A 24,029-nucleotide genomic window follows, 5' to 3' on the forward strand; every position below is an offset into this window, starting at 1 on the left:
TGACACCAATCAAGCAGAGGGCTTCTACCTGACTCTCACTTGACACCACACCTTCAACGCTTGGTGTGAACCCAGATAGAGATATGTCTTTCTCCTTATGCCTAACGCATTTTGGATCAGGCGCAAAGCTAGTCCAACCCAGGGTTATTCCCTCTTTTCATGCCCAGTGCCACCAATCCTACGCTTAGCGTGTAGAAAGGTTGAACCCTCTTATTGAGCTATGTCTGATGCAGTGAAGGCACGCTCAATGCGACATCAATTCCACACTTATGAAAAACTGATTTTCTTCCAAAATCCTTAAAAAAGAACAATCCACCAATAAGCATTGCAACATACTGTAACGTAGTAAGTTATTTCAGAAAGCCCAAAAGCCCAATATGGGTGATTTAGTAGTCCAGAACGGGTCGTTCCCAATCTGGAACGGGCCATTCCAAACTACTAAATTGATTGTAAATTGTAGTTGAGAACGGGCTGTTCTGGATGGAGTATAGGCCGTTCTGGATGGAGTACGGGTCATTCTGGATGAGTCCTAGAACGGGCTGTTCTGGTTTCAGAATGGGCTGTTTTGCATGTGATTTTTGCACATGATGAAAGGGTGCAGAACGGGCCGTTCTGGACACTCCTGAACTTCTATAAATGGGGGTTGTGTGGTTGAGGAGAAAGTGAAGTTTTTAGAGAGAAGTTTTAGAGAGAAAGACTCTAGTCTGTGAGCTCCTTTCTCTCCCAAATTTCTCTATATGATTCTTCTTCTCCTTTAGATCACTAATGTCTTCTGTCTTTTCTTGAAATTCATACTAGAAAGCTTACTTTGGGTGGATTGAAGTTCCGAGTTGAGCTTCATAAGGAAATTCTACTTCTCCTCAGTTCTTGGCCATTTTGAGCCAATTTTCAGGTGAGGGAAGCTATAATGTTTGTTGTTTAGGTTGCATGTGAGTTTAGAAACTCAATTGATGCATGAAAGTCGAGGATCCATGGTTGGATCGGAGAATTCACTCATTTTTTTGGGGTTTTGGGAAAAATGGGGTTTTTGGTTATTTTGATGCATCAGATGAGTGCATGTGAGATTTAAGTTTATTGTTGAGTTGTATGGAGCCTATGCATTGTGTTTTGTGTTTACATGTGGCTGGATTTGTTGGTTTGGATGAGAGTTTTGAAACTCTCTGACTGGGATTAGGCCGGGCGCAGGTTGAGTGCGCCAGGCATGGAAGAGCTTAGGGCTCTCGGGTTGGATGTTAGGTCGGGCGTGATTTGGTTACGTCGGGCGTGAGTGTGTTTGATGTTTTTGGATTGAACTTGATGCTTATGCATGTTTAAAGTTGAAGTTTTGGATCATGTATGTATGATATATGATGTATGTTGAGGTGTGATTCATATGTATGCTTGTTAATGATATATGTGAATGTATAAATATGATATGACATGTGTATATGTTCATATGTGTATGATTGTTGATCATGATGGTGGGCAGACCATGTATGATGTGTGATGCATAATTGCATGTGATGCGTTATGGCATGAGTCCAGCCTAGGACTTGAGGAGAGGAAAAATATTTTCGAACTGAAAGAGTTCACATAGAGTCTCTTGAGAGTGGTGCTTGGATAGGCCACTGATATATGAGAGTGGTGCTCAGGTAGGCCACTAGATTTGGGAGAGTGGTGCTCAGGTAGGCAACTGGGTTGGGTGAGTCTCCTCCAAGTCCTTAGCTAGTGTTGGAGGGGGTATGAAGTCGAGGGTTATTCCCTTAACCAAGTACTCGGGAAGGTGCGTGGATCCTTGCGGATAGTCGGTGGGCGAACTCCACAATTGACTTGGTAATGCATGTCAAGATCGTGGTAAGCCTGTACCCAGCTATGCTATACCTGATGGTGGATCTGGACTTCCAATTGTGTAAGTGACATCATCCGAGTAAACCCGAGTGAGGATTATATCCTGTTTAGCTATGACCGAGCGGACGTATTGGATGTGAAAACGGTTGGGGTGGTTTCGGTAGGATGGGATGTCACTTATACTGCTCTATTGTTAGGGAGATCTCCTAGGTGTATGCGTGACGACGCATTAGATGATTGATATGCATTTTATCTGTCATGAGTTGCATGTATTGCATGATTGTTATGATGATGAAGTGTATGGCGTTTGACTTCATGTTTGATGAATGGATGATTTGATTGAGATGGAAGTTCCTTTGGGACTTGAGTTGGATGCATATGTAGTATAGATTTTATTTTGTACTTGTATGATTGATTTTTGAACTCTAGCTTACCCTTCTGTTTCTATGTGGTGGGACTGGAATGATCATACTTGGTATGGGAGCAGATCAGGGATAACTTGGAGTTGAGTTGACCGCTGCGAGACGGAGAGTTTGATCCTCGTGTTAGAGTTATCATTTTGGGTAACGGTTTTATTTGTGCTTGACCGGTACTAGAGAATATTGTTTTTGGGATGATTGTACATATATGGTGTTCTATTTTGTATACAGAAACTTAGTTATTTTATTCTTACCTATACCTGCATGTATGAGTTATCCAGCTTAATATTTCTCTTAGTTTGCTAGTAGTAGTGCAATTCCACTAAGTGTAGAGATCATGACGGGTCGTTACACATACAACATTTATACAACCTATACATCACATTTCCATAATCAAAATCAACATTTAACAAAAGATCAAGGATTGACCACCTTCAAAATGCCTCCACTTTTAAGGACCTCAAACCCACAACTCAACAACCAATGGATCCAACAACTCAACATGAAAGCTAGTGATTTTGAAAGGCAACAATCAACATACTTACTACAAGAAATCAACACAAGCTTCCTTTACCTCTTTGGAGAACCAAAATCTGTTAAGAGGAGAAGGGAGGAAGAAGCTTCGCACACCATATACGATTTCGCTTGAGCTCTATGGCTTCACTATCGTCAAAGACCTACCTGTAAAACTAATTAGCTACATAAAGAAAAAAAAAAAAAAAAAAAGGTCTCAGTCAAGAAGGTAAAGAAGAGATAAAGAAAGATATTCCTCACACTTCTACTAAACCTGAGTGTCACACACATCGTACTTGCTTAAAAATTAATTAAATATTTTTTTTGTAAAAAAAAAAAGAATTTCAACATAGAGTAATAATATCAAAAATTACATTAATTAAATTTCATCAAACATAAGTTTAAAATAGAATAAGAATTACATGATTTTCAAGTAAATTTTGTTCATAAAATAAATTAAGTTTATAAAAATTTAAAACAAGGACTCAGATGGAGCAAGTAAGAAATAAGTAAATATATACTCATCCTCTTTCTCAATTTAATAAATCAAGTATTATCCATAATCATATTCGATTAAATCAAATATCTTCCATAAAAATCAAAACAAATCCAAACATTATACACAATTACTAGTTTATTACTTTATTTATCGTCCATAATTTAACTCGCTCCATCAATTATACTTCAGTTATAAACACCCCTACACATAATGTACGTGTTTGTATTCACGTCCAAAACGTAAAAATCCACGTTTAACGTGAAGCTACACGTAACTTCCACGTTAAACGTAATTTTTCACGTTTTGGACGTGAATACAAACACGCTCAATATGTATAAAATATGTTTTATTTTTATTGTACGTGGTATTTTTAAAGTGACAAGACAATGGGTGGACGGTATTTGTGATGGGCATGTGCATGTGCATGCACTGTGCTAACTCCGTACGACAGTTAAGAGGACCAACGTCAGGCGTGTGAACTGTGAAGTGAGTTTCAAAGTCGTAGCTCTGTCACTCTGTTGTTCTGTAGACAGCCGTAGCCAGTAAGTATTTTGGAAGTGAAAATTTTTTATATTAATGGTACACGTTTGAACTGTTTTTCTTCTTTTTTATAATAATGGTACAACACCCAAAATGACTAATTCATGTAGAATAAAATTAAATATGAAAATAAGAAAGAAAATTAAAATAAAATAAATTCTTTACTTATTTTTTTTTATGTAATTAGATAATATAATAATATATTAATATAAAAATCTCTAACAGTATCATAAAATATTAATTATATTAATTTTAAATTATTATCGTTTTAAAATATAAGTAATATATATAATTATGATATTTTAATATTAACATAAAAAACTTTAACTTTGAAATAAAATATTAATTACATTAATTTATTAATTATTGACAGTTTTGAAATAAATTAAAATTAAAAATTCACATAAAAAAATGAAAACTTATTACAACTTTTTGAGATATCACTTTTCCAAAAATTTTCACCAATTTTTTTTATTTATAAAAACTTATATAATATGGAGAAAAGAGAAATACTATAGAAAAGTTGAATAATATCAATTAAAAACTCTAATATGATTATATATGTGTAGACAAAAAGATAAGTAAAAGAACACATAATATTTTTGTATTAGTTTGTCTTAATTACTAAAATTACGTCTAGTTTTGTACTGATATGATCAAATTTCACTATCTTTCATAAAGATATAAATATTCTTTCACAAGTCACTTATAGCTCAATCTAAATATTTTTTGACTTGCTTTTTCAAGTAACTACCTAAGTATTCTTTTAATATAAAGTCTCTTCAAGCTTTAAACAGTTAGCTAATATAAACCTCTCTGGATTCTAACAGTGAAGTATTCTTTTTTGATTAAGCCTCTCTAGACTTTAAATAATTAAGTATATTTTATTATCAAAACATAATACAACTAACTCAGTGCAATATTTCTTACACAAAAAAATGAATGTAATTTTTACAATAAATATGTGTTCTCTGTATTTGAATCTTCAAACTTTTTCATAAAGATGACCATTGCAAATCTTGAGCATTTCTCATAAATATATTTCGTTTGTCTTCATCTTTGTTCCTTATAGAGAGAAGTGTTTGTTGAATTGTTGTTTTGAAATTCTAACATTGTAAAACTCAACTCCCAATATTGATTAAAACAATATTTGATTTTTCAACTGAGTGGACATACTTGTTATGAGATATTCCAGTGACCCAACTCAAATTTTTTTTTCCTTCTTTATGTTGACATTTTGGGTTTTACTTAAAGGCTTTAAGTCTTTAACAAAGCCAAATTTATAGTATGATATATGTTGAAGTTATTTTTTTCAAATTTCCAACCAGTTTTTTTATGACACATTATTTGTTGTAAATGAAAACATTTTAAACTGTTAAGTTAGGGGTACATACAAAAAATAATTTATAGAGAATTTCTTTTAAAGAAAATGTTGACAAATAAATCCACATTAATTTTGATATTTTTTGAAAGAAAAACACCACATATGATTATGTTGAGATGTAAGTGATAAGAGATAGATCACATATGTACTTTTCATATTTATGGTACCAAGTAGTTTTTTAATGATTTTTTTTACTGAAGTTAGGATATTCACAAAAAAATAATATAACACAAACATATTTGGGTGTTGTCATCAAAGAACATTAAAATTCACATACTTAAACAATCACATGTCCAAAATACATCATTTTTTACTTGATCTAAAGTGGTTCACAAAAAAACTTAATCATTAAAGACCCAAATAACCAGAGGATTCATAAGAAACCAAAATACAAAACATAGAAACTAAAATTAAACTAAAACATTTCCTTTAACATTAATTCTTCTCAACCTTTATCTTCTTCTTCTTCTTCAACATCTTCAACGAAACATAGATTCCATGTTTACAGTTCCATCCTTCTTTATACCATCACTTGGTTTTCCAAAATTTTGAGGGATATCATTTGTTCCCTTGTCTTCATTTCCATATTCATGTCCCATAGGATACTCTTTAGCAACACATTTTGTCTTATTTACTTGTTTTTTCTTAATGGCAAATTCACATTCAATAGGAATTACACTATCTAAATTTTTCTAGACATCACCTTTTAGATTTGGTGTAGAATGATGTAAATAGATTTTTAAATGAGTTAAATCATCTCAATCATTAGAAATATATGTTGTCTCCTTTTGAGATTCATTCTCTAGAATAACATAAAACATTTCAAATCCTAAAAAAATTAAAAATAATAATTAAACAAAAAAGTAATAATCAGATTTCATGAAAATAAAGAGGAAAAAGACTCCACCTACAATCTTACCTCATGAAAATTAATGGATGTATCTTCAGGATGACCTTCATTAGAATCAACCATAATTTCTTTAAACTTGTTCATGATTGTTACATCAAAGCAAATCTTCTTAACTCTAAAGGATTTCCTAAATCTTGCCTTGCTAGGACTTTTAAACTCCACTTTGAACAGAAAACTCTTATACACCAAATAAAAAATATCCTTAGGAAAAGATCCAACACCACCTCTCTAATACCATCATATGTTTAGCCATAAGCAAATAAACATAATGAAACTATCAAATAATCAAAATCAATGAAATAAGTTTTATTATAAAAAATAAATCAATAAAACAATAATTCAATACTTTTTTTTTTCTAATTCAAACATTTCACTACATGGTTTATTAAAAAGATCAGTAGCATCACATTTGAAAATAAAAAGGGTTGCTGAAGCACTTTCATTAATTACCTTCACCTTGATATGATACCTCATATTAGGGAAAAAAAAAAAAAGATTAGTCATGCATTACAAATTGCCCATAAAATTATGTCAAATACGTTTATTGGGAAACACCAACAATACCTCAAAAAAAATTCTTGACATGTTTGTTGCACTTGTCATAGAAGAACATTTTGGTGTATGAATAAACTGACATGCTCTAAGAGCATGTTAAATACCACCACTCTTCATCATCAACTACACTATCTATTGTCCCAAAAATCACATAGCAAGTGTCTTGTGAACAAACATAATAGAATACTAAATTAGCTTAAAATTCACACTTAAATAGCACAAAAAGTTTAATAATATCATTAAACATCAAAAGTACAAAACACTTTTTATCATCATAATTAAAGAAAGAAAGTATCACTTTTTTTTTTTTCATCTTTAAGGCCTCCAATAGTTGCTTTGTTGTTGCATTTAAGGAACTCATGTTCCATAGTGGTTTCGGTAGATAACCTAGTCAAACCCTATGGTGGTGGCTCCTTACTATCAAGCATATTAAATTATATTAGAAAAAAAATACCATTTAGTGAAATTCAGAAAGATTACCTCTTTACTAAATACACTTACAAATATACATGGTTAAACATATTTGAATTATACATATTACGTCTTTGTTAAATTTCTAGTTCTCTCACATTCTAATTTGAATATCAACCTTGTACATTTGATATAGTTTTGCAAGTGTATTTTGGTTACAACCCATACAAATATTTTCAAGTCAATTTAATAACTAAAGAAATAGTTGTTATACAATATAACTATAAACTCTAAAAAATTGTGTTAACTTAGATGTCATAATACCTTGAAAACTTTTACTACAACATTTTTTACTTCTCTTGAGGTGAGAGAAAGATATTCAATTGATCTACATAATCTCCAAATAGAGTATACTTTATGCGATAATTATGTAAACAAAATGCATAGTTAAATAACATTTTCTAGTTATAAAAATTAAAGATTTACCTGGCAACCTCTAAACAAATGATATTCATCTTGGTCTTGTTTTCATCTTTTTCATGCTCTCTCTTAGTACCAACTCAAGTTAGCAGCCCCATCACATCTATTTGGACAAAAAATCTCATCTCAATTACACTTCAAGGTAAACAAATAATAATAAATATTTAGATAATTGATAATTAAAACTTTAACCATTACTAACTAAATAATTTGAATTCCATTTGCCACCTATAATTTTACAAATGGGCATAAAATTGAAGTAGTTTTTAGGAATAATATCATTGTCCAACGATGCCACCTTAGTTGAAAATTGGAAATTAATATTGTACTTATGATGTGATGCTTTTAAAATGACTTCCACTAGAAGATACTCCAAAAAAATAGATTTAGTATACAACTCCTTTTAAATCTTTTTGAAATTTGTATATGACGATTTTCTTCATGCATGAATCCTATCTCCCTACAATACAATAAATTTTAAATGAAAACAATTATATTAATTACAATAACTCAAAAAATTATACGAAAATTAATGTCCATTTTCAAAGTTGTCGAGAAAGTGAAAGAAAGTATCTCCCTCTAAAACTTTTTGGTGTGTGAAAGAAAAAGTGATGAGGTTGAAAAGTGAAGTGTTTGACGATAAAAGACAAGGGTTTCGTAAAAAAATTTGTGATCAGTTTTCCTAACCACGAGCGTGTGAGTCCAATTGGTGGACTTCAAATTTGGGCTTTTAACCCATTTCTATAAAAGAAGACCAACATCCATTTGTTTTTTGGCCCACAATAAATTGAAATATTTTTTTTATTTAACACTTCTATAAATGGATATCTTTTGTAAAGTGCTTTTTTTTTTGCAATGGTTTATTGTTTGTGTGACACGTGTCAAAATACTCCATTTGTGCTGCCTTTAAATTAAATGTATAACATTAGACTCAGCCCCTCACGTATTGGCTCTTACAACTTTCATTATCAAACACTTACCTTTTTATGAAAAAAAAAGAAGGAAATAAACAACTTCTCACTTAATTTGTTCATTATATAATTGCTAGCTTAGATTTGACACATCAACATGCTGCAACTAAAATACATAAATTTGGTGGTTCTTGTGTGTGGAAACAAACAAAATGCACATAAAACAAAAATGAAGTTCATGTGTTCACAAATCTGCAATTCTTCCTAACTTCCCCAGTGATGAAGCTTTCTGAGTTTGTGATATTTCCCATTTTCACCATTGACTCTGAGAATTGTTGGAAGAATGCCAGAGGATCTGCTGCATACTTCTTGACAAGCTCTCTTGTTTCAATTCCAAACACACTTGAGTACATTTCTTGGTCTGAGTTGAGAAGACCCTCCCCATTTAGTAGTAACTGGTAGAAAGAATTGTCAAAGAGACTAGGTGTCACATAGTCCATTGCTGTTAAGTTATTGTCTCCTCCTCTAATAGGTGGACAAACAGATCTTAGGTTGCTGAGGTGACTCTCAGAGATTGGATTTTTCACTGAAGGTGATTGCAAGTCTCCATAAATTCTTGACCGGAAATTCTTACACTGTGCCATGCCAATTGTGTGGGCTCCTGCAGGCTTAGTGATCAGAATATGTGGTATGAAGAAAGTGCAAGATGGATAGGTTTTTTTCAATTATCATATTATGATTCTTGATTCTATAGAGTTTTGTTGCAAATTTTGTTCATTTTCTAAAGGGCTGAAATATGGTTTATTTTGGTAAAAGTGAGAGTCCAACTTAATTGATTGTAATAATTTTATTTCAATTGGCTAACTCTAATCTTCATAAGCTTGCTAGGATCATACAACGCATAATGGGAAATTCACATCTTCAATGATTTTCTTGTTAAATTCAAATATTTTTATGTTTTGTTTAGGCATTCTAGCCATCTTTAGGGTTTAGTTAAAATTGTCATATTTAATTTTGGGTTCTATCATTAGAAAGTATCATTCCACTCAATACCAATCAATTATAATTACCATCAACATTAACGGGTGCTTATAGGATTTTTTGATTTATCAAAATTATAATAATGATATCAGAGTTTAAATATAAAACCCTATACTTATTTTCCTAACCCTCCTCATCATTAGATCTATCATAATAGTTTGTGTTTTCATGATCTGAATAATTAATGAAGTAAAAAAGTTTATGTTCTACAAAATTGGTTTAATATGTTTGATAATGTTGTAAATTCAATGAATTTTGATTTTAATATTTATAATTTTTTCTTTGATTTGGCCATTTGGGTTATTATTTCAAATATTTTGAAAAAAGTTTCTGTTGTAATTATCATTGATGGAATATACATCTAAACATTGCACATTATATATCATGTCACATTATATGCCACTTTGATATGACATGACATGTATTCCTTACATGTCACCTTATCACAAAATTATGATATTAACAATTTAAAAAAATATTATGCGGATCAAAACTAAAAAGAAAAACTTCTAAAACCAAATTTCATCAAATATGCAGGTGATAAAAACCTCTTAACATTCTGAATTTTATCCCAATAGTAGGAAAATTAAGATACCTGCAAGTGCTACCATATCCGTGACAGATAGTCCTTGGTAAAGAAACTTGGCTATGATAGAGAGAAGACTCTCATCCGGAGTGGGAAGATTGGTGTTAGCAAGATCAAAATTTGCAGTGACAGAGTCCTTCCTTCCCACAGGAACATCCCAGTAAGGTCCACCTACCTACAAAAAATCAATGACAGAATCATGTGCAAAATTCCACTAACTTCTATGCAGAAAATTTAAAGATTAAAATTCATGTAAAGCATTGTGAAGCTATATGATAAAATCTAGAAGGAATCAGCTTCTTTTACCAGAATCACAGCATCTCTGGCAGCAATAGTGAGAATATCAGCGCAAGAAACAACACCAGGGCACTCTGATTCAATCATGTTCTTGATTTTATCAACAATTTCCAGTCCTTTTAAAGATTGGGTGTTGGTAGCTGCCTTCTTCTCTCCTTTAAGTGTGATTGTATCATCAAGCAAAACCGATCCATCGCATCCCTGAGCCCATATGAATGTCACATTTTGTTGGTGTGTATTTACCTTTTCTCATTAGATGCATATTGACTTTAACTTTATACTATACAACATTGGTTTTCTCAATACTGAAATACAATGAAACTATAGAACTACTACTTGTACCAAACATTACCAGGTACCTTGAACCGGTACAACATATGGTTTGTGTTGGTACGAGGTTCTTTACTTTTAACATTATTATCACAAGATTCTTTAAAGAGAACTTGATATGTGGTACATGGTATGATGAACTTGGTAGCCCCTAAGTATATAGGTTATTGAGAAAGTTAGGTAAAGAGTTTTGACAATTTTTCTATAGGAAATAAAAAAGTTTTTTGAAAGTTCTTCTAAACTTATATCCAAACATAATAATACATAATGTAATTTATTCTATAGTAACATGAAAACACTGACAATACTTAGATTGTAAAGTTACAAACCTGAACAAAGCAGTCATGGAAGTGTAGCCTAACTATCATGGCTGCATTTCGGGGATCAGAAAGCACTGAACATTCCATTTCCTTCCTAACAACATCAAACACAGTGGGGCAAGTTGATGCATAGTAATCCAGTGTTAGAGGAGGGTCACTTGCATGCAATCTGGTGGCACCAAGAAAGCAAATGATGAGAACAACATGCATCAAGGATTTTGAAGGAAAAGAAGGAACCATTGTTACTGCTTTAACTTCGAAAAAATGAAGGGTGGGAGAGATGGGTGAGAATCAAGAGATTATATAAGTTGTACCAAGTAGAGTGTTTCACCCTTTCCATGCATTGGCTATTTTTCTATTTGAGTATTTAGAAAGCATGTTTCTTAGAGTCAAGAGAAGATGCAACTAATATGACTAAGTTGGTGGGTGTTCTTAAACTAAAAGTAACATTCCCATAGAGAGTAAAAGTATAAAGTATTAAATGTTTTGCGCCCGCCATTAACAATTTTTCTCAACTCGTAAGGCCAGCCACCAAACAAAAACTAATAACAGCTAATCTTACTTAATATTTACAGTTTTTTTCTTTGCATGAAATCAACTCGAATTGTCTTTTCCATTGAGCATCTAATAGGTTATGAAATGTTCCATAAATTTATTTGCATGTTTTGTTGTCATCTTTCTCTTTTCTTTGACCGGTTTTAACTGTCCAACTTCGAATTGATTAGAATAACCATTTTGCATTACATCACCTTAATTTTGAGTGACCAAATTTATTTGCTTGCCACAGAAGCCATCTTTGTAACAGTTGAGTTTAATATATATTCCACACGTCAATTGTTTTTGTATAATGTCAATTTGCACGTTTAGCCTTCTCGTTTTTTCCTCCAAGAATTAGATTGCATGTGGACTTTATCAAATACTTGCTGGTTTTACAAAAAGAAGGAAAATATATTGCGAGTTCAGTCATGATCGTGAAGTGCACGATTGAAAGTATATATCTTTAATTTTGTAAGAATAGATAGCAAAAATCTTCAAATTTCTCATCCATATTGACTTTCTCCAATTATAATAAATTTTCTTTTTTCCCTGCTTTCGTGATCCCCAATTCCCAATCCCATCTCTCTAGATAGAGTAGTGTAGGAGATAGTGCAAGATGGTAAATTCAAAAACCCAACAAAACAATTACAGGAAATATAGAATTAAGCAAGGATGAGACTCGCGTCGTAGTACCCGTGTTGAATTTTATTATTTTTTTTCCTTCAACAATTACTGAAATTCAATTTACTTTATTCCTGAATGCATATTACAACCTTAGTAGGAAATTCTAGATATATACTTTCAATACTGACTCTGGTCTCCAACATGACGATTCAGCTTATCTTGAAAGATAATGTATAAAACACTAAAACCTTTACTTAAACAAGAACTATCAGACAGCCCTCAGATAATAGTTTCTTAGGGAATACTCACCCAACTTTAATTCAATAGTTTTGTTTTATCATTAATCGTAAGTAAAACAAATTGGAGATAAATTATGAGATCAAACTAAAATGCAACAACGATTATGGCTTGTATCTATAAAATACTAGCGTGACAAAAACTCAGTTCTACATGTTGCAATTCCTATTGAAAAGTGCATACTGCAGATCCAGCATCTTCTTTTCCTGTTCCATATCTCAAATAACCTATCTCACACAATCTGGTCATCATTTTTTTTTTATCTTCCCTTTTTAAGAATACACTTTTGTACTTTAGTTTGGGTTAAAGACCGCAATCATTAAATGCAACTGAATAACATGATTTTGGGTTAAAGACCACATATGTGAATAACTTGATTCTAGAGAAATTTAGACAAGTTTAAACATCAAATGACAGGTATTCAGGGTGAGCGGAATCTGTAATACAAATGTTACAAGGTTTTTAACTGTCCGTACCTAACACTAGATTGGTTCTTTATCCATGACTAGAAAAAAAAAAAAAAGGCACTCTATATCTCTATTTTTTTTATAATAAATTAAAATAAATAAAAAATTATGTAATGAGTAGCTACGTGAACAATTATTTAAAGAAGATAAAAAATTGAAAAGAAAAAGACATTAAAAGATATAACATAAATTAATTTTACGATTATAATAAAAGAGGAACAGATGGTCTGCATATAAAATGAAGACCAATGCAGTTATTGAAAAAAAAAATCCTCTTTATATATTTTGGTACAGAGGTATAGATTAACATCATTAGAATCAAGAACCAGCAAGAAATTTTCCACTCAGGCAGACACCTATTGTCCTCCATAGCCATCGTAATTCAAAAACCATGTTTCCTTAACTACTAACATCTACTGATCTACAGCTTGAAAAGCATCTTTAGAAGCACAATTAAATGAAATTACATTGATTATGCCTCCTGCACATAGTCAAGGTTTTGCTGTCAAATTTCATTCACAAGTACATTGCAGACTGTTAAGAAAATTGGGTTACAAGTACATTGCAGACTGTTACGAAAATTGGGTTACGATGCTTCTTGCAAACCAGGCAACACACAATAACACATGCACCAAAAAACACTTAACCAGAAAACAATATAAGATTAGGATCAGGGGGATTAACACCAAATAAACATGTTAAAGCCAATATGGCCTACATCCATGTGTGAGAGATCAATTTCAATATAATATTGTAATCAAGATCGGGTTTCTTCACAACAGAGCCTTTCTCCTTGTCTCTCTTGGATCCTCACTTTCACTCTAGATAATAATTCTAAGAATTTCAAGCTTTTTCTTTGTTGCTCAGACTCTTAACAACTCTGTTCACTTCTCTGATTCTTCACAGGTGCAAAGTTTCAATGTTGCAGAAGATTTCATACATACACACACACACTCATATATATCACTTGGTTACATATAGACCTATACATTCATCACTACCTTGTACACCTATCCCACATCTTTCAGCTATCTAAGTTTGTTATGGCCAGTGACTAACAGCTTCGCAACTAACTCGAAAACTGAATTTGAGACACAATTTACACAGACCACAGTCACAATTTTATTGTGACTATTAGAGAAAAATTCGAGTCTGCAATCACAGTTTCATCCAATTTTGCTAACCCCTGCATCCAATATGTTATGGTGCAACGCAGTTGACGATTGAAAATATTGCATATGGTCCAAGATGAAAACCATTAGTTTTAATACCACAACACAACACTGCAAACATCCACTGCAAAAGAGGGTCAAAATCAATAGTTCTTTCATATTCAAGCAATTGCTTATAGAAGACAAAAATAGCACTTGGCCCATGAGCAAGAGATAAATCATCAATCATCTACAGATTATTCCATTGACAGCAAGAATCCACCATACCCATAGATCACATATTGCAGGGCATCACTTGCAGCTTAGCAAGAACACCAGCAGCTAATGCAAATCAGACATCCACAATCATTTGCAAAATACACAAACAAATCCATAGTCAGCCAATCAAAAGATATCACAAAGGATAAAGTTTAGATTCAGTTCTTTAGGTGCCTTTAGAGTGTTATCCGAGATAAAACTTCAATTTTTTTTTTTTGGTAAATACTATAGATATTCTTGGCTAGATGCAATCTTGTTCAAACCAGATAAGACTATCATAAGTGACAAAATTCTCCCTTTGAGTATTTAATTCAACTACATAATCAAGACTCAAACTCAAAATTTGGTTAAGCTAAAACTTAAATTGTAATTAGATAACAACATTATATAACAACATCAAAGTCATAAAAAGCACTGCATCTAAGTTTTGTCCGTGTTACAAATGTGCAATTCATGGCCAAGTTTAAATAAATCAATAAAGCCATAAAAAATAAAACCAACCACAACCAGAAACCATCTATCCCTTCGCCAAATCACAAGAATCAATTCCTCCAGTCAAAACACACATTTCAATGTAAAATCTATAACCAGAGATTAATTTATCAACTTACCAACAACCATAACAAAACAAAGTAACCTAAAACACTGAACTAGTCCCCAGGGATCAAAACATTCACACAATCCGAAAATCAAATATACAACTCAGAATGCAAAACCCTATCCTCACTCCTCCCGAATTTCAAATCCTCATCCCCCAAATCAAACTCAAAGCCACGCAACACACCGCGCTGGAGCAAACCCTTAACCAACGACACCACCGACGCGTCGAAGCGAGGCCACGAAACGCACAAACTGGCCCTCACGTTGAGCACCTGGCAGCGCGCGAGAATGGCGGCGCCGAGCCCATCGACGACGCTGCCGGAAGGGTAATACGGAACCCCGGGGAGCATCTTCTCGGCGTCGGCGCTCTTCCTTTCGGCGGAGGTCTCGAGCTTAAACGCCAGCGTTTCGTCGGACGAGAGGCTCCCGCGGAAGTTGGGAGGTTGGAGGGAGTCGAGGAGGAGGACGGAGCGAGGCGCCATGCGGGCGGAGAGGAGGGCGCGGGCGAGGGCGTGGGCGCGGTGGGCGGGGACGGGGAAGGGGACGGCGGCGAGGAGGGCGGAGGGGGAGAGGGCGAAGAGATCGGCGGTGTGGTTGGGGCGGGAGAGGGGGAGCTCCGGGAGGAGGAGGGAGGCGGCGGGGGTGGAGCTCCGGAGGCGGCGGAAGAGGGCGAGGGAGGGGGCGGAGAGGGCGACGATGAGGAGGGAAGGGGTGTGGGGTTGGGAGATGAGGAAGGGTTTGGGGAGAGGTGGAGAAGGGGTTGTGAAGATGTTTAGGTCTTCTTCCAAGAACCTTGAAGGTGGTGCTGCTTCTGTCATCACGTCTTCCATTTTCTTCTTCTTCTGTCCCTTTCTCTTCTCACACTCTTCGCTTCTTTGATTTGCTTCTTCTCAGGGTTTGCAATTGTACTCAAGTGCAGGCTTCGGTACACGTGTCACTTCCCTCCAAATAATACCGCTCTCGTGCTCATCAAGCAAATACTCAGATTTACATTTACTCTTCTTACAAAATGTAATAAAATTATATGAAAAAAATGTTTATCTATTTTCGTCTCTCTAAATATTTTATTTTTGAATGTGCATTTTTCATATTACTTTGGGGACAACAAAAAAGTTATTTCGTAACCATTTTAATTTTTTATATATTTTTTAATTTAGCCGTCTTTTACAAATTTTTTTTTTTACCTTTATACTTCAATTAAATTTTAGTATTTTCTGATTTTTTTACACCATTAAATAGTTAATAGTTAAAAATGATTTTATATCAAAATTTAAATCATTTATTATAAATATAAACTATTTAATTTAATTTTTTAATTTTAATTTAATATAATTCATATAAAAAGAGAAAGAGAAACATAACTAGAGAAAAAAGTATGACAAAAAAATATAAAAACAATGCAACAAGAGAGAAAAAAATGCAATAATATAACTTGAAGAGATGTGACAACGAGAAGAAAACAGTGGTGCAATCGTGGAATACAAAAAAAAAAACATATCAAAAAGGAAAAAAGCGCAATATAAAAAAATTGGTTATTTTTATAACTTATATAAAAAGTGAAGACTTTTTATGTTAATTACATACTCACATATATTCTTCCTTACTAATTCAATTTACTCTATGAGTTCCTATAGAAACATCCACAAATTCATTATTCTAAACAATTATATAGAATTACACATGACCACCTATTAATTATTATAATTAGAGTACATAAGAATGACATAGAACACAAATTCACAAGTTACAATTAAAATTGGGATTTCTCCCTCATACGTCATAAAACGACAGAAACAAGATTGAGATTAATCTCATTATCCAACTTGCATCTCACACCTCACACCTAGATTACTCACTCTCTCCTTACACTAGGATGCTCTCCAAAAGTCTTGAGTTCTCTAGATTCTTCATAGCATAAAGAAAAATCATATGAAAGATAAGAAAGCGTAAATAAGTTAAATTTAAAACATATAATTAAATAATACATACAAAATATATAAATAAAATAATTAAAACAACATAATTTAAAACCATACTTTTTTCCAATATATAAATAAAATAATTTTCACAACCTTTTCTTTTCCATTTAATTAAAAGCACTCATGTTTATAAAACCTTTCAATTAATTAATTAATTCTTTTATTAATTTATTTATAAAAACTTGGTGTTATAAGAACCGGGTCAAGCTAGCAAGGATTAGATGACCAAATTGGTTAAGGAAAATGGCAACGTAGTAATCAATCCAGAATTGAAGAGAATCAAAGAAGCTTTAGAATTTAGAAAGCTTAATTAACTCCAAGTTGGAACTAGCTTTTGAATTGCCCTAATTGTATTAGAGGTGGGAGATTGGAAAGAGGTAGGAATGGTGTAATGAGAATTCTGTATCAATAAATTCCATCTCATTTTATATCAACAATAACCAATAGGAAAAACAAATTATATCATTCATCTCACATTTCAGTGTACCTACAATATAGCGCAATGCTATAGCACAGTAAATTACATATAATTATATTGAGAGTGAGGGGGTCAAACTTTGATCTACAGGGAGCATTTCTGCATCATTCTTATAGTTCCTTCTAAGCTTTAATTGTCAGTTTGAACTAGTAGCAAAATTAATTTGACAAGAAGCTTCTAGTTTCTACTATACTTGATTACTTATGATGATTTTTACATTCTTATCTCAACGCCACACAGTGTGACAATATTTGAGATGTCCATGGTCATTTAAGACAACCCATGATGCATTTTGAACAAAATGAGATCATATTCAATCCTGTTTTTCTGTTCATTCTTGATGTTTATGTTCATCTTCATCTTCTGAATCTGCATATGTGAAGTGAAGCAGGTTACAATCAGATAAGATGGCAAGTTAAAATTTCAACAGACTAAAGCCATATGTAATGTAACATAACAAAACTTGTGGCTACATGGTTGGAAGTCATCAACATGAAGATTGATTCAATTAAATGCAACATTTTCTGACTTAATTCATAGAAGTTTTATCTTAGAAAGGCATATATGGGATGCATCTTTCAGCTTACCAGACCGGATATCTTCACTAACTTTTCCTTTTTCTTGGATTTGTTTAACGAGCATCCGAAGCATCAGCACCCACCAATATATATGAAGAACGAGCAAGAAGTATAGAAGAGTGTTGAACACATAATAATATATTGGACCATCCACCAAGTCCTTTTTCAAGGCGATAACAACTTCACAGCTGCCAAAAGAAGAGAATGAAACAATTAATGGAGCAACAGAATGATGATTGTGAACCATGAAGCTCTGCATTACTATTCAAGATTGAATCATTGAAATTTCTGCAGTCCGAAACAAGATTTCTTTTTCTTGAAAGGCTAATCGGAAGATTAAAAACAATAGTATAATTTTTAGAACAAACTATTTTATAATTCTGCTCTGACAAGACTGCTTAAATTCCTTAATCCAAGTAAAATTTGTCTATTTCATCCTAGTTAAAACTAGGAAAACTAATGTCATCGCTAAATTTAGCCTTTACTTCGATGAAGATCAGCGTGAATCAACAAAAGCACGAGATAGATCATAAATAACATATTTTTGCAGAATAAGAAGGATTGCTGAGAACATGCATTATATTTATATATAGCAGGCCATTCAAATATCAGACCGAGAAACAAGCCATTACATATGCGTGCAGAAATGTTTGACGTGACAGAGCAAATCCTGAGGAAAGCCTAACTAGGTAAGAAAGGTGAGTTTTTTCTACAACTTTCGCAGCATTACTAGATATATCATATTTTTCCAGATTCTGTAATGGTCCAAAAGAAAATGAGAATCTCTATGGCCAATGAATATGTCATCAGATGATAAGATGCGGAAGTTGCAACACAAAAGCTGTTATATTCTGAAATGTGAAAAGCCAGGACAGGGTACCAAAAATTGACAAAGCCTCTAGAGTCTAGAGATTTTAATCATGGCAATGGCATGTGAGTTCTTCTAAAATAGTACATAATATAAACCACTAAAAATATTTTCCAAGCACATAGTTGGTAAAAGGGCACAAGAATACATATAAAATTATAATTATTGAGAAAAAAAAAAGTAAGAAAAAAATAAACTTAGGAATTAAGATGAACTGATTTTATAGCATTGTATATGTTGTACTAGTACTCCTTTCTGTAAAGAATGTAGGAGACACAAGGTGTTATTCTTCCCCACGATGACAACTTTTGAAGCTGAAGAGCAACAGACACGAGTAGAAATATTGGATAAATCAACTAGATTAGCAGCTACAGAATAAACACGTGAGGAACTCTTACAGACAACAGAAGGAAAAAAGGATGTAAATGAACAAAATAAATACAAACCTTGTACTCCTAAGAATCCAGAACGGGTAGTAAATGATCCGCAGTATGGTAAAACACAGAACGAAAAGAACAAATGCAATGCTAGCTATTGTTTCAGCACCACTGTATTTGGACATTTTCCCTGTCTCCATAAACACATCACTAGCATCATGAAGAGCTAAAACAACTGATCCAACACGAACAAACCTGAGTGTATTAAACATAGAAGGAAAACACTAAACTGTGTGAAAACCTTATAAATTGAACTGGTGAAGTAAATTAAAATTCAATAGAATTAATGCATGCATCTAGTTTACAATTTCTTTATAAAAATAACTTTGGTATAAACACACAAAAACCTACACATTTCACCCTTTTGATAAGCAGTTTGATGACAGAAGATTCACCTGACTGATTTAGTGAATTAGTTGCTTAATGTAACTTCCTGTTATTGGTTGTCATGACAGCTGCTAGTTGTTAACTTGTTAGTTACATTTCTGTTTTACAGTTTTAGCTGTAGATCATCTTGTATATACTCAGTTGAATAAAGTTCAGGTTACATCAATATTCTAATATGGTATCAGGTTAAAACTATTGCACCTTTTCTTCTTCTCCTTCTTCCTATAACCTTTCTAGATACTTCAAGGACTTCCAATATCCCCTCTTCTCAGAAAGATCCATCAAACATCTATGACATTCATCCCAATGAAAACCCGTTCCTTGCTCTTATTTCCCCCATTGTTGAATGTTGAAATTATCATTTATGGGCTAGACTGCTAGAGCTATGCAAATGGCCCTCCAAATGAAAAACAAGTAGACTTTGTTGATGGTTATCTGCCTCAAGTTTCTCCCATGGATCCTTTATTCGCTGCTTGGAAGAGATGCTATGCTCTTGTTCTTTCTAGTTGAGTTGAATCCTCTTGTTCTTTCTAGTTGAGTCAAATCACGCTATGTATCTTGACATTGCTACAAACAATTTGGATTGGTGTTACTTCTAAAGTCCGGCAATATCCAATTGATCAGGAGGGTTCTGTCTGGATTGCCCAGTTACAATTGATCCTTTTTCTCTTGAGCAAGAAGATCTCACCATAACAACTGTTTTCACCAAAAATGAAGAACCTGTGGTATGAACTCAACAACTATTGTCCCGTTCCTCCCACTAATTGTTGCAACCCTTTCAAAACCCTTCAAAGGTATCGAGATAATGATCATGTCCTCTGTTTCTTGCAAGGTTTAAATGAGAATTTTGCTGCTGTAAAGTCACAAATAGTACTCATGCAACCCCTTCCTTCAATAAATAAGGCGTTTTCCATGATAATACAACAAGAAAAACAGCTCAATGTAGCCATTTTTCCAGAACCCATTGTCCTAGCTACCCAGTCCAATAAAATTTCTACTGGTAAACAGAACTCTTCCAAGGTGCACACATTGTGGTAGAAACAACCACACCATTGATACTTGTTTGTTCAAACATTGTTTTCCTCCAGGATATAAATCCAAGCTCTCCATAATGTATCAGAAGCAGCATCCCAAGAAGATCATGCTTTGCCTGATACGTATTAGAATATTGATAAAATGTAACCCAAATTTTATTCAACTGAGAGAGTCAATTATACACAAGACGGTCTACATCAAAACTGAAAAACAGAAATGTAACCAACAACTAACAGTTGTCACAAGTTAACAACCAATAACAGAAAATTACAATAAGCCACTAATCCACTAAATCAGTTAGGTGTATCTTCTGTCATTTGAAATGGATCACATTCCAACAAATTAAACAATCACAGAACAGTATTGCCTGAAAATCATAACACTTCACCAAATGCATGCATTACAAGAAAAACATACCTAAGAATGTAGGATAACACAATGAGAATGACAGAAGAAACATGATGGCCCATGGAAACCACAAAGTCAGAGCGCCTCGTCTCCCAAAATATTAAAGCAAGTATGGAGTATGAATAAAATCCAGCAGCATACATATAGAGCCCCTTCAATTTCAATCTGAAAGGCTAAAATGTTATTGTTCAATCAACTAACTTAAGTTGAACATGGAAATCACATCAGGACAAATAGTAGCAATTAACAAGAATAAATTAAAGATTGTAAAGGAAAAACCACAATAGTTGTGCATGTAAATGAATAATCTTACTTAATCTTTAGCTCTGGCCATATCTGACTCCCTGGCCCCTCCCAAAAATATCTTGTATTAGTAAACCATGGCTCGTCATATGTTACAGCCAAAGCAAAAATTTCTGCTGATAGAAAATAAACGCATTTCCATGCTGATTCCTTAAATTTCCTAATCTTCTTTTTTCTCTCATATGTCTGAAAATCCAGTGACTTGTGTTCCTTTCCAAAAATCAATCGTCTGGCCACTTTCTGTAAATGCCATTCACTTCAGATTGACTAAATATGATAAATATATATATATATATATGTATGTATGTATAAAGTAGGAAAAGACAATAGCCCGACAAAGGTAGACTTAGAGTATGTTTGAATACAAACTTAAAAGTGTTTTCGAAAGTTTCTCTACAAAAAATAACTCTTTATTTTGAATAGAAAAGCTCTCAAAAGCGCCTCTAACTTGTATTTAAACAATCTTTTAATTCTTAAGTCTACATTTGAATTGATTCATAAGGTCTTTGAATTAATGCATAAGGTAGACTTTAAGCATCATTATACGAATATAAGATTAACCAACTTTTCTAGATATAAATTTCTATTGCCTTTCCTTTTTTAGCCTATACATTCAGCACCTACTAGGCTACTAAGGACTAACAAATGACAGCTAATCAATACTTGAAATTTTAAGGTAACAGATAATTAAAAATAAAATAAAAAATACTATAAAGTGACACATAAATTTGCCCTTATCATTTGATTCCCCTAACCAGCATCCACCACAAACCCGGTGTACTTCCTTGTATCTCTTCCTAAATGACCATTTAAATCCATTCTAAAGAAGTATTCCCAAAAACAAAGAAATCTTTTTATGGGATTTCTTAATCAAACACTTTTTACTCTTCTCAAAATCTTACGTTTTATTAGGGGTGCCTACTCGCTAATTTCAATGACAAATTTCAAGGGAATGATCCTATCTGTCAAACATTCTAGCATCCACCAACGCCCACTTAATATTATCTTGGACTTCGAGGCTTAACAATGAATTTAATTATAATATATATAAGCAATTAGAACTTTTATCCAATTATAGATCGACCTCTAATTAAAAATTGTTGATTTCTTCTAATAATTGTCTTAAAAGCCATACTCATATACATCGAGATTTTTAATTTGTTTGAAAGTGTAATTTTACATTAAAATTGTATCAAAATTAAAATCAAAAGATGAAGGTGGCAAAAAAGAGTTAATGCAGCTGAGTTGACCAAATATACTAAAAGTCAACACAAGCAGCTAAATAAACATTGAAAAGCTGTCAAGCATAGATGAGTTTAAAAGTGATGAGGGGAAGTTTAAAATCTTCCCTAAGCTAATTTGTAGAAATCTCACATTCAAAGATTAACATGTACTTACAAGGCGGGGCTTGTATTCTGACTTGGTCAAATATTATTTTAACACTTATCTTAATGATCATGAGAGTACCAAGTCATTCTGTTGTCTCAAGACAAACTTTACAACAACTAAATCAACAAGCTTACCTATATCATAAGTTAGTTTTAACATAAGAAACTTATTTTTATTTCTCTTTTTACTTAAAAGTACTTCTCTACAAGTTTATCCAATCAAGTCCTAAGGGCAGCAATTAGCATAGACTATAGAAGAAGGTTCAACTTAATGGGTGGTGCAGAAAGAGAGAAAAGTAGCAGTACCTCGAAAATGAACCTGTCGAGAAGGAAGCGGAAGAAGGGAAAGAACAGAGCAAAGAAGGGTATAACGGAGAAATCACGAAAGGCAGGGTAGGACTCATGGTTCCAGTCAATAGAAGTGAGTTGCTGAACCCAGGAAGCCATCAGGTTTTGGATTTTCAAGAGAAACAAACTGCCAAGAACAAAAGATCTCGCAGAACAATCTATGATTGGTACACGAAAGTGTTGCCGTGTTGGTCAAAGCGTAGAACACCACTTATTCTGTGTATAACAGCTGTAGTGGTACCACAAAATAATGCTATATGTTTGAGTTGCTTAGAGTAGAATTATTATGAGGATGTAAAACATAGGTTAAATAATTTTGTATTAATCCATGCATATGATTGCTTGGTGATGAAAAAAGTAGGCTTTAACACTGTTTTTTTTTTTAAATGTAAAATGAAAACAAGAGAAAAGGAAATGGGGTGAATTTTTTTTTTTTTTTGTGTTGTTTAGTTTAATTGTAAATAGAAAGGAAATTAAAAAACAAAAAGTTTATCGGTTACATGAAGATAGTAGAAAATGAATTATAGACATAATTATTGCTATATTTGTATACATAAATATTGTTAAAATAAGAAATAATATTTTTTTAGTAAAAATATGAAGATTATTATTTTAATTTAAATTACACTTTTTCTTTATCAATAATATTAATATGTAATTTTGTTTTCCAAATCTTTAATTCTACCATTTTAGTCTATCTAATTTGAAAAATATGTAATTTTGGTCCAACTTTTCAATATGTATATGATCATCATAAAAATTATATTATTGATCATGATTTGACTTTAAGTATTTGAGGTTGCAATTAATAATAATATTTAAGTTAAATTATATTTTTAATT

At 32.8% G+C, this 24,029-nt stretch overlaps 3 protein-coding genes across 3 annotated transcripts; all 3 read right to left on the reverse strand.

Moving 5' to 3' along the window:
- Positions 1-8,544: 8,544 nt before the first annotated feature.
- Positions 8,545-12,239, reverse strand: LOC109806622 (Peroxidase superfamily protein). The gene is made up of 4 exons (XM_020369084.3): positions 11,033-12,239; positions 10,383-10,574; positions 10,086-10,251; positions 8,545-9,110 (listed from the first exon to the last, which is right to left on the reverse strand). Exons 1-4 carry the CDS (start codon positions 11,261-11,263, stop codon positions 8,686-8,688), a joined length of 1,014 nt encoding a protein of 337 aa, XP_020224673.1. The 5' UTR covers positions 11,264-12,239; the 3' UTR covers positions 8,545-8,685.
- A 2,522-nt stretch (positions 12,240-14,761) lies between these two features.
- Positions 14,762-15,905, reverse strand: LOC109806070 (trigger factor). The gene has a single exon (XM_020368418.3). The coding sequence runs from the start codon at positions 15,806-15,808 to the stop codon at positions 15,068-15,070; it is 741 nt and encodes a 246-aa protein (XP_020224007.2). The 5' UTR covers positions 15,809-15,905; the 3' UTR covers positions 14,762-15,067.
- A 1,496-nt stretch (positions 15,906-17,401) lies between these two features.
- LOC109806080 (ceramide synthase 1 LOH3) lies at positions 17,402-23,429 on the reverse strand. The gene is made up of 6 exons (XM_020368434.3): positions 23,146-23,429; positions 21,462-21,691; positions 21,158-21,313; positions 19,328-19,513; positions 18,023-18,201; positions 17,402-17,804 (listed from the first exon to the last, which is right to left on the reverse strand). Exons 1-6 carry the CDS (start codon positions 23,284-23,286, stop codon positions 17,767-17,769), a joined length of 930 nt encoding a protein of 309 aa, XP_020224023.1. The 5' UTR covers positions 23,287-23,429; the 3' UTR covers positions 17,402-17,766.
- Between the last annotated feature and the right edge of the window lie 600 nt (positions 23,430-24,029).

Source organism: Cajanus cajan, chromosome 11, assembly GCF_000230855.2.
Source record: "Cajanus cajan strain Asha chromosome 11, NIPB_CcT2T_4, whole genome shotgun sequence".
Lineage (NCBI taxonomy): Eukaryota > Viridiplantae > Streptophyta > Magnoliopsida > Fabales > Fabaceae > Cajanus > Cajanus cajan.

Excerpts from the sequence above, each read along its gene's own strand:
- LOC109806622 (XM_020369084.3), bottom strand. The coding sequence starts at position 11,263 with ATGGTTCCTTCTTTTCCTTCAAAATCCTTGATGCATGTTGTTCTCATC. Across the intron at positions 10,575-11,032 it reads TCCATGACTGCTTTGTTCAG|GGATGCGATGGATCGGTTTT; the intron begins GTTTGTAACTTT and ends ATATGGGCTCAG. Across the intron at positions 9,111-10,085 it reads GGATATGGTAGCACTTGCAG|GAGCCCACACAATTGGCATG; the intron begins GTATCTTAATTT and ends CTAAGCCTGCAG.
- LOC109806070 (XM_020368418.3), bottom strand. The coding sequence starts at position 15,808 with ATGGAAGACGTGATGACAGAAGCAGCACCACCTTCAAGGTTCTTGGAA.
- LOC109806080 (XM_020368434.3), bottom strand. The coding sequence starts at position 23,286 with ATGGCTTCCTGGGTTCAGCAACTCACTTCTATTGACTGGAACCATGAG. Across the intron at positions 19,514-21,157 it reads GTGTTATCCTACATTCTTAG|GTTTGTTCGTGTTGGATCAG; the intron begins GTATGTTTTTCT and ends TAATACACTCAG. Across the intron at positions 17,805-18,022 it reads TAGTGAAGATATCCGGTCTG|ATTCAGAAGATGAAGATGAA; the intron begins GTAAGCTGAAAG and ends TCACATATGCAG.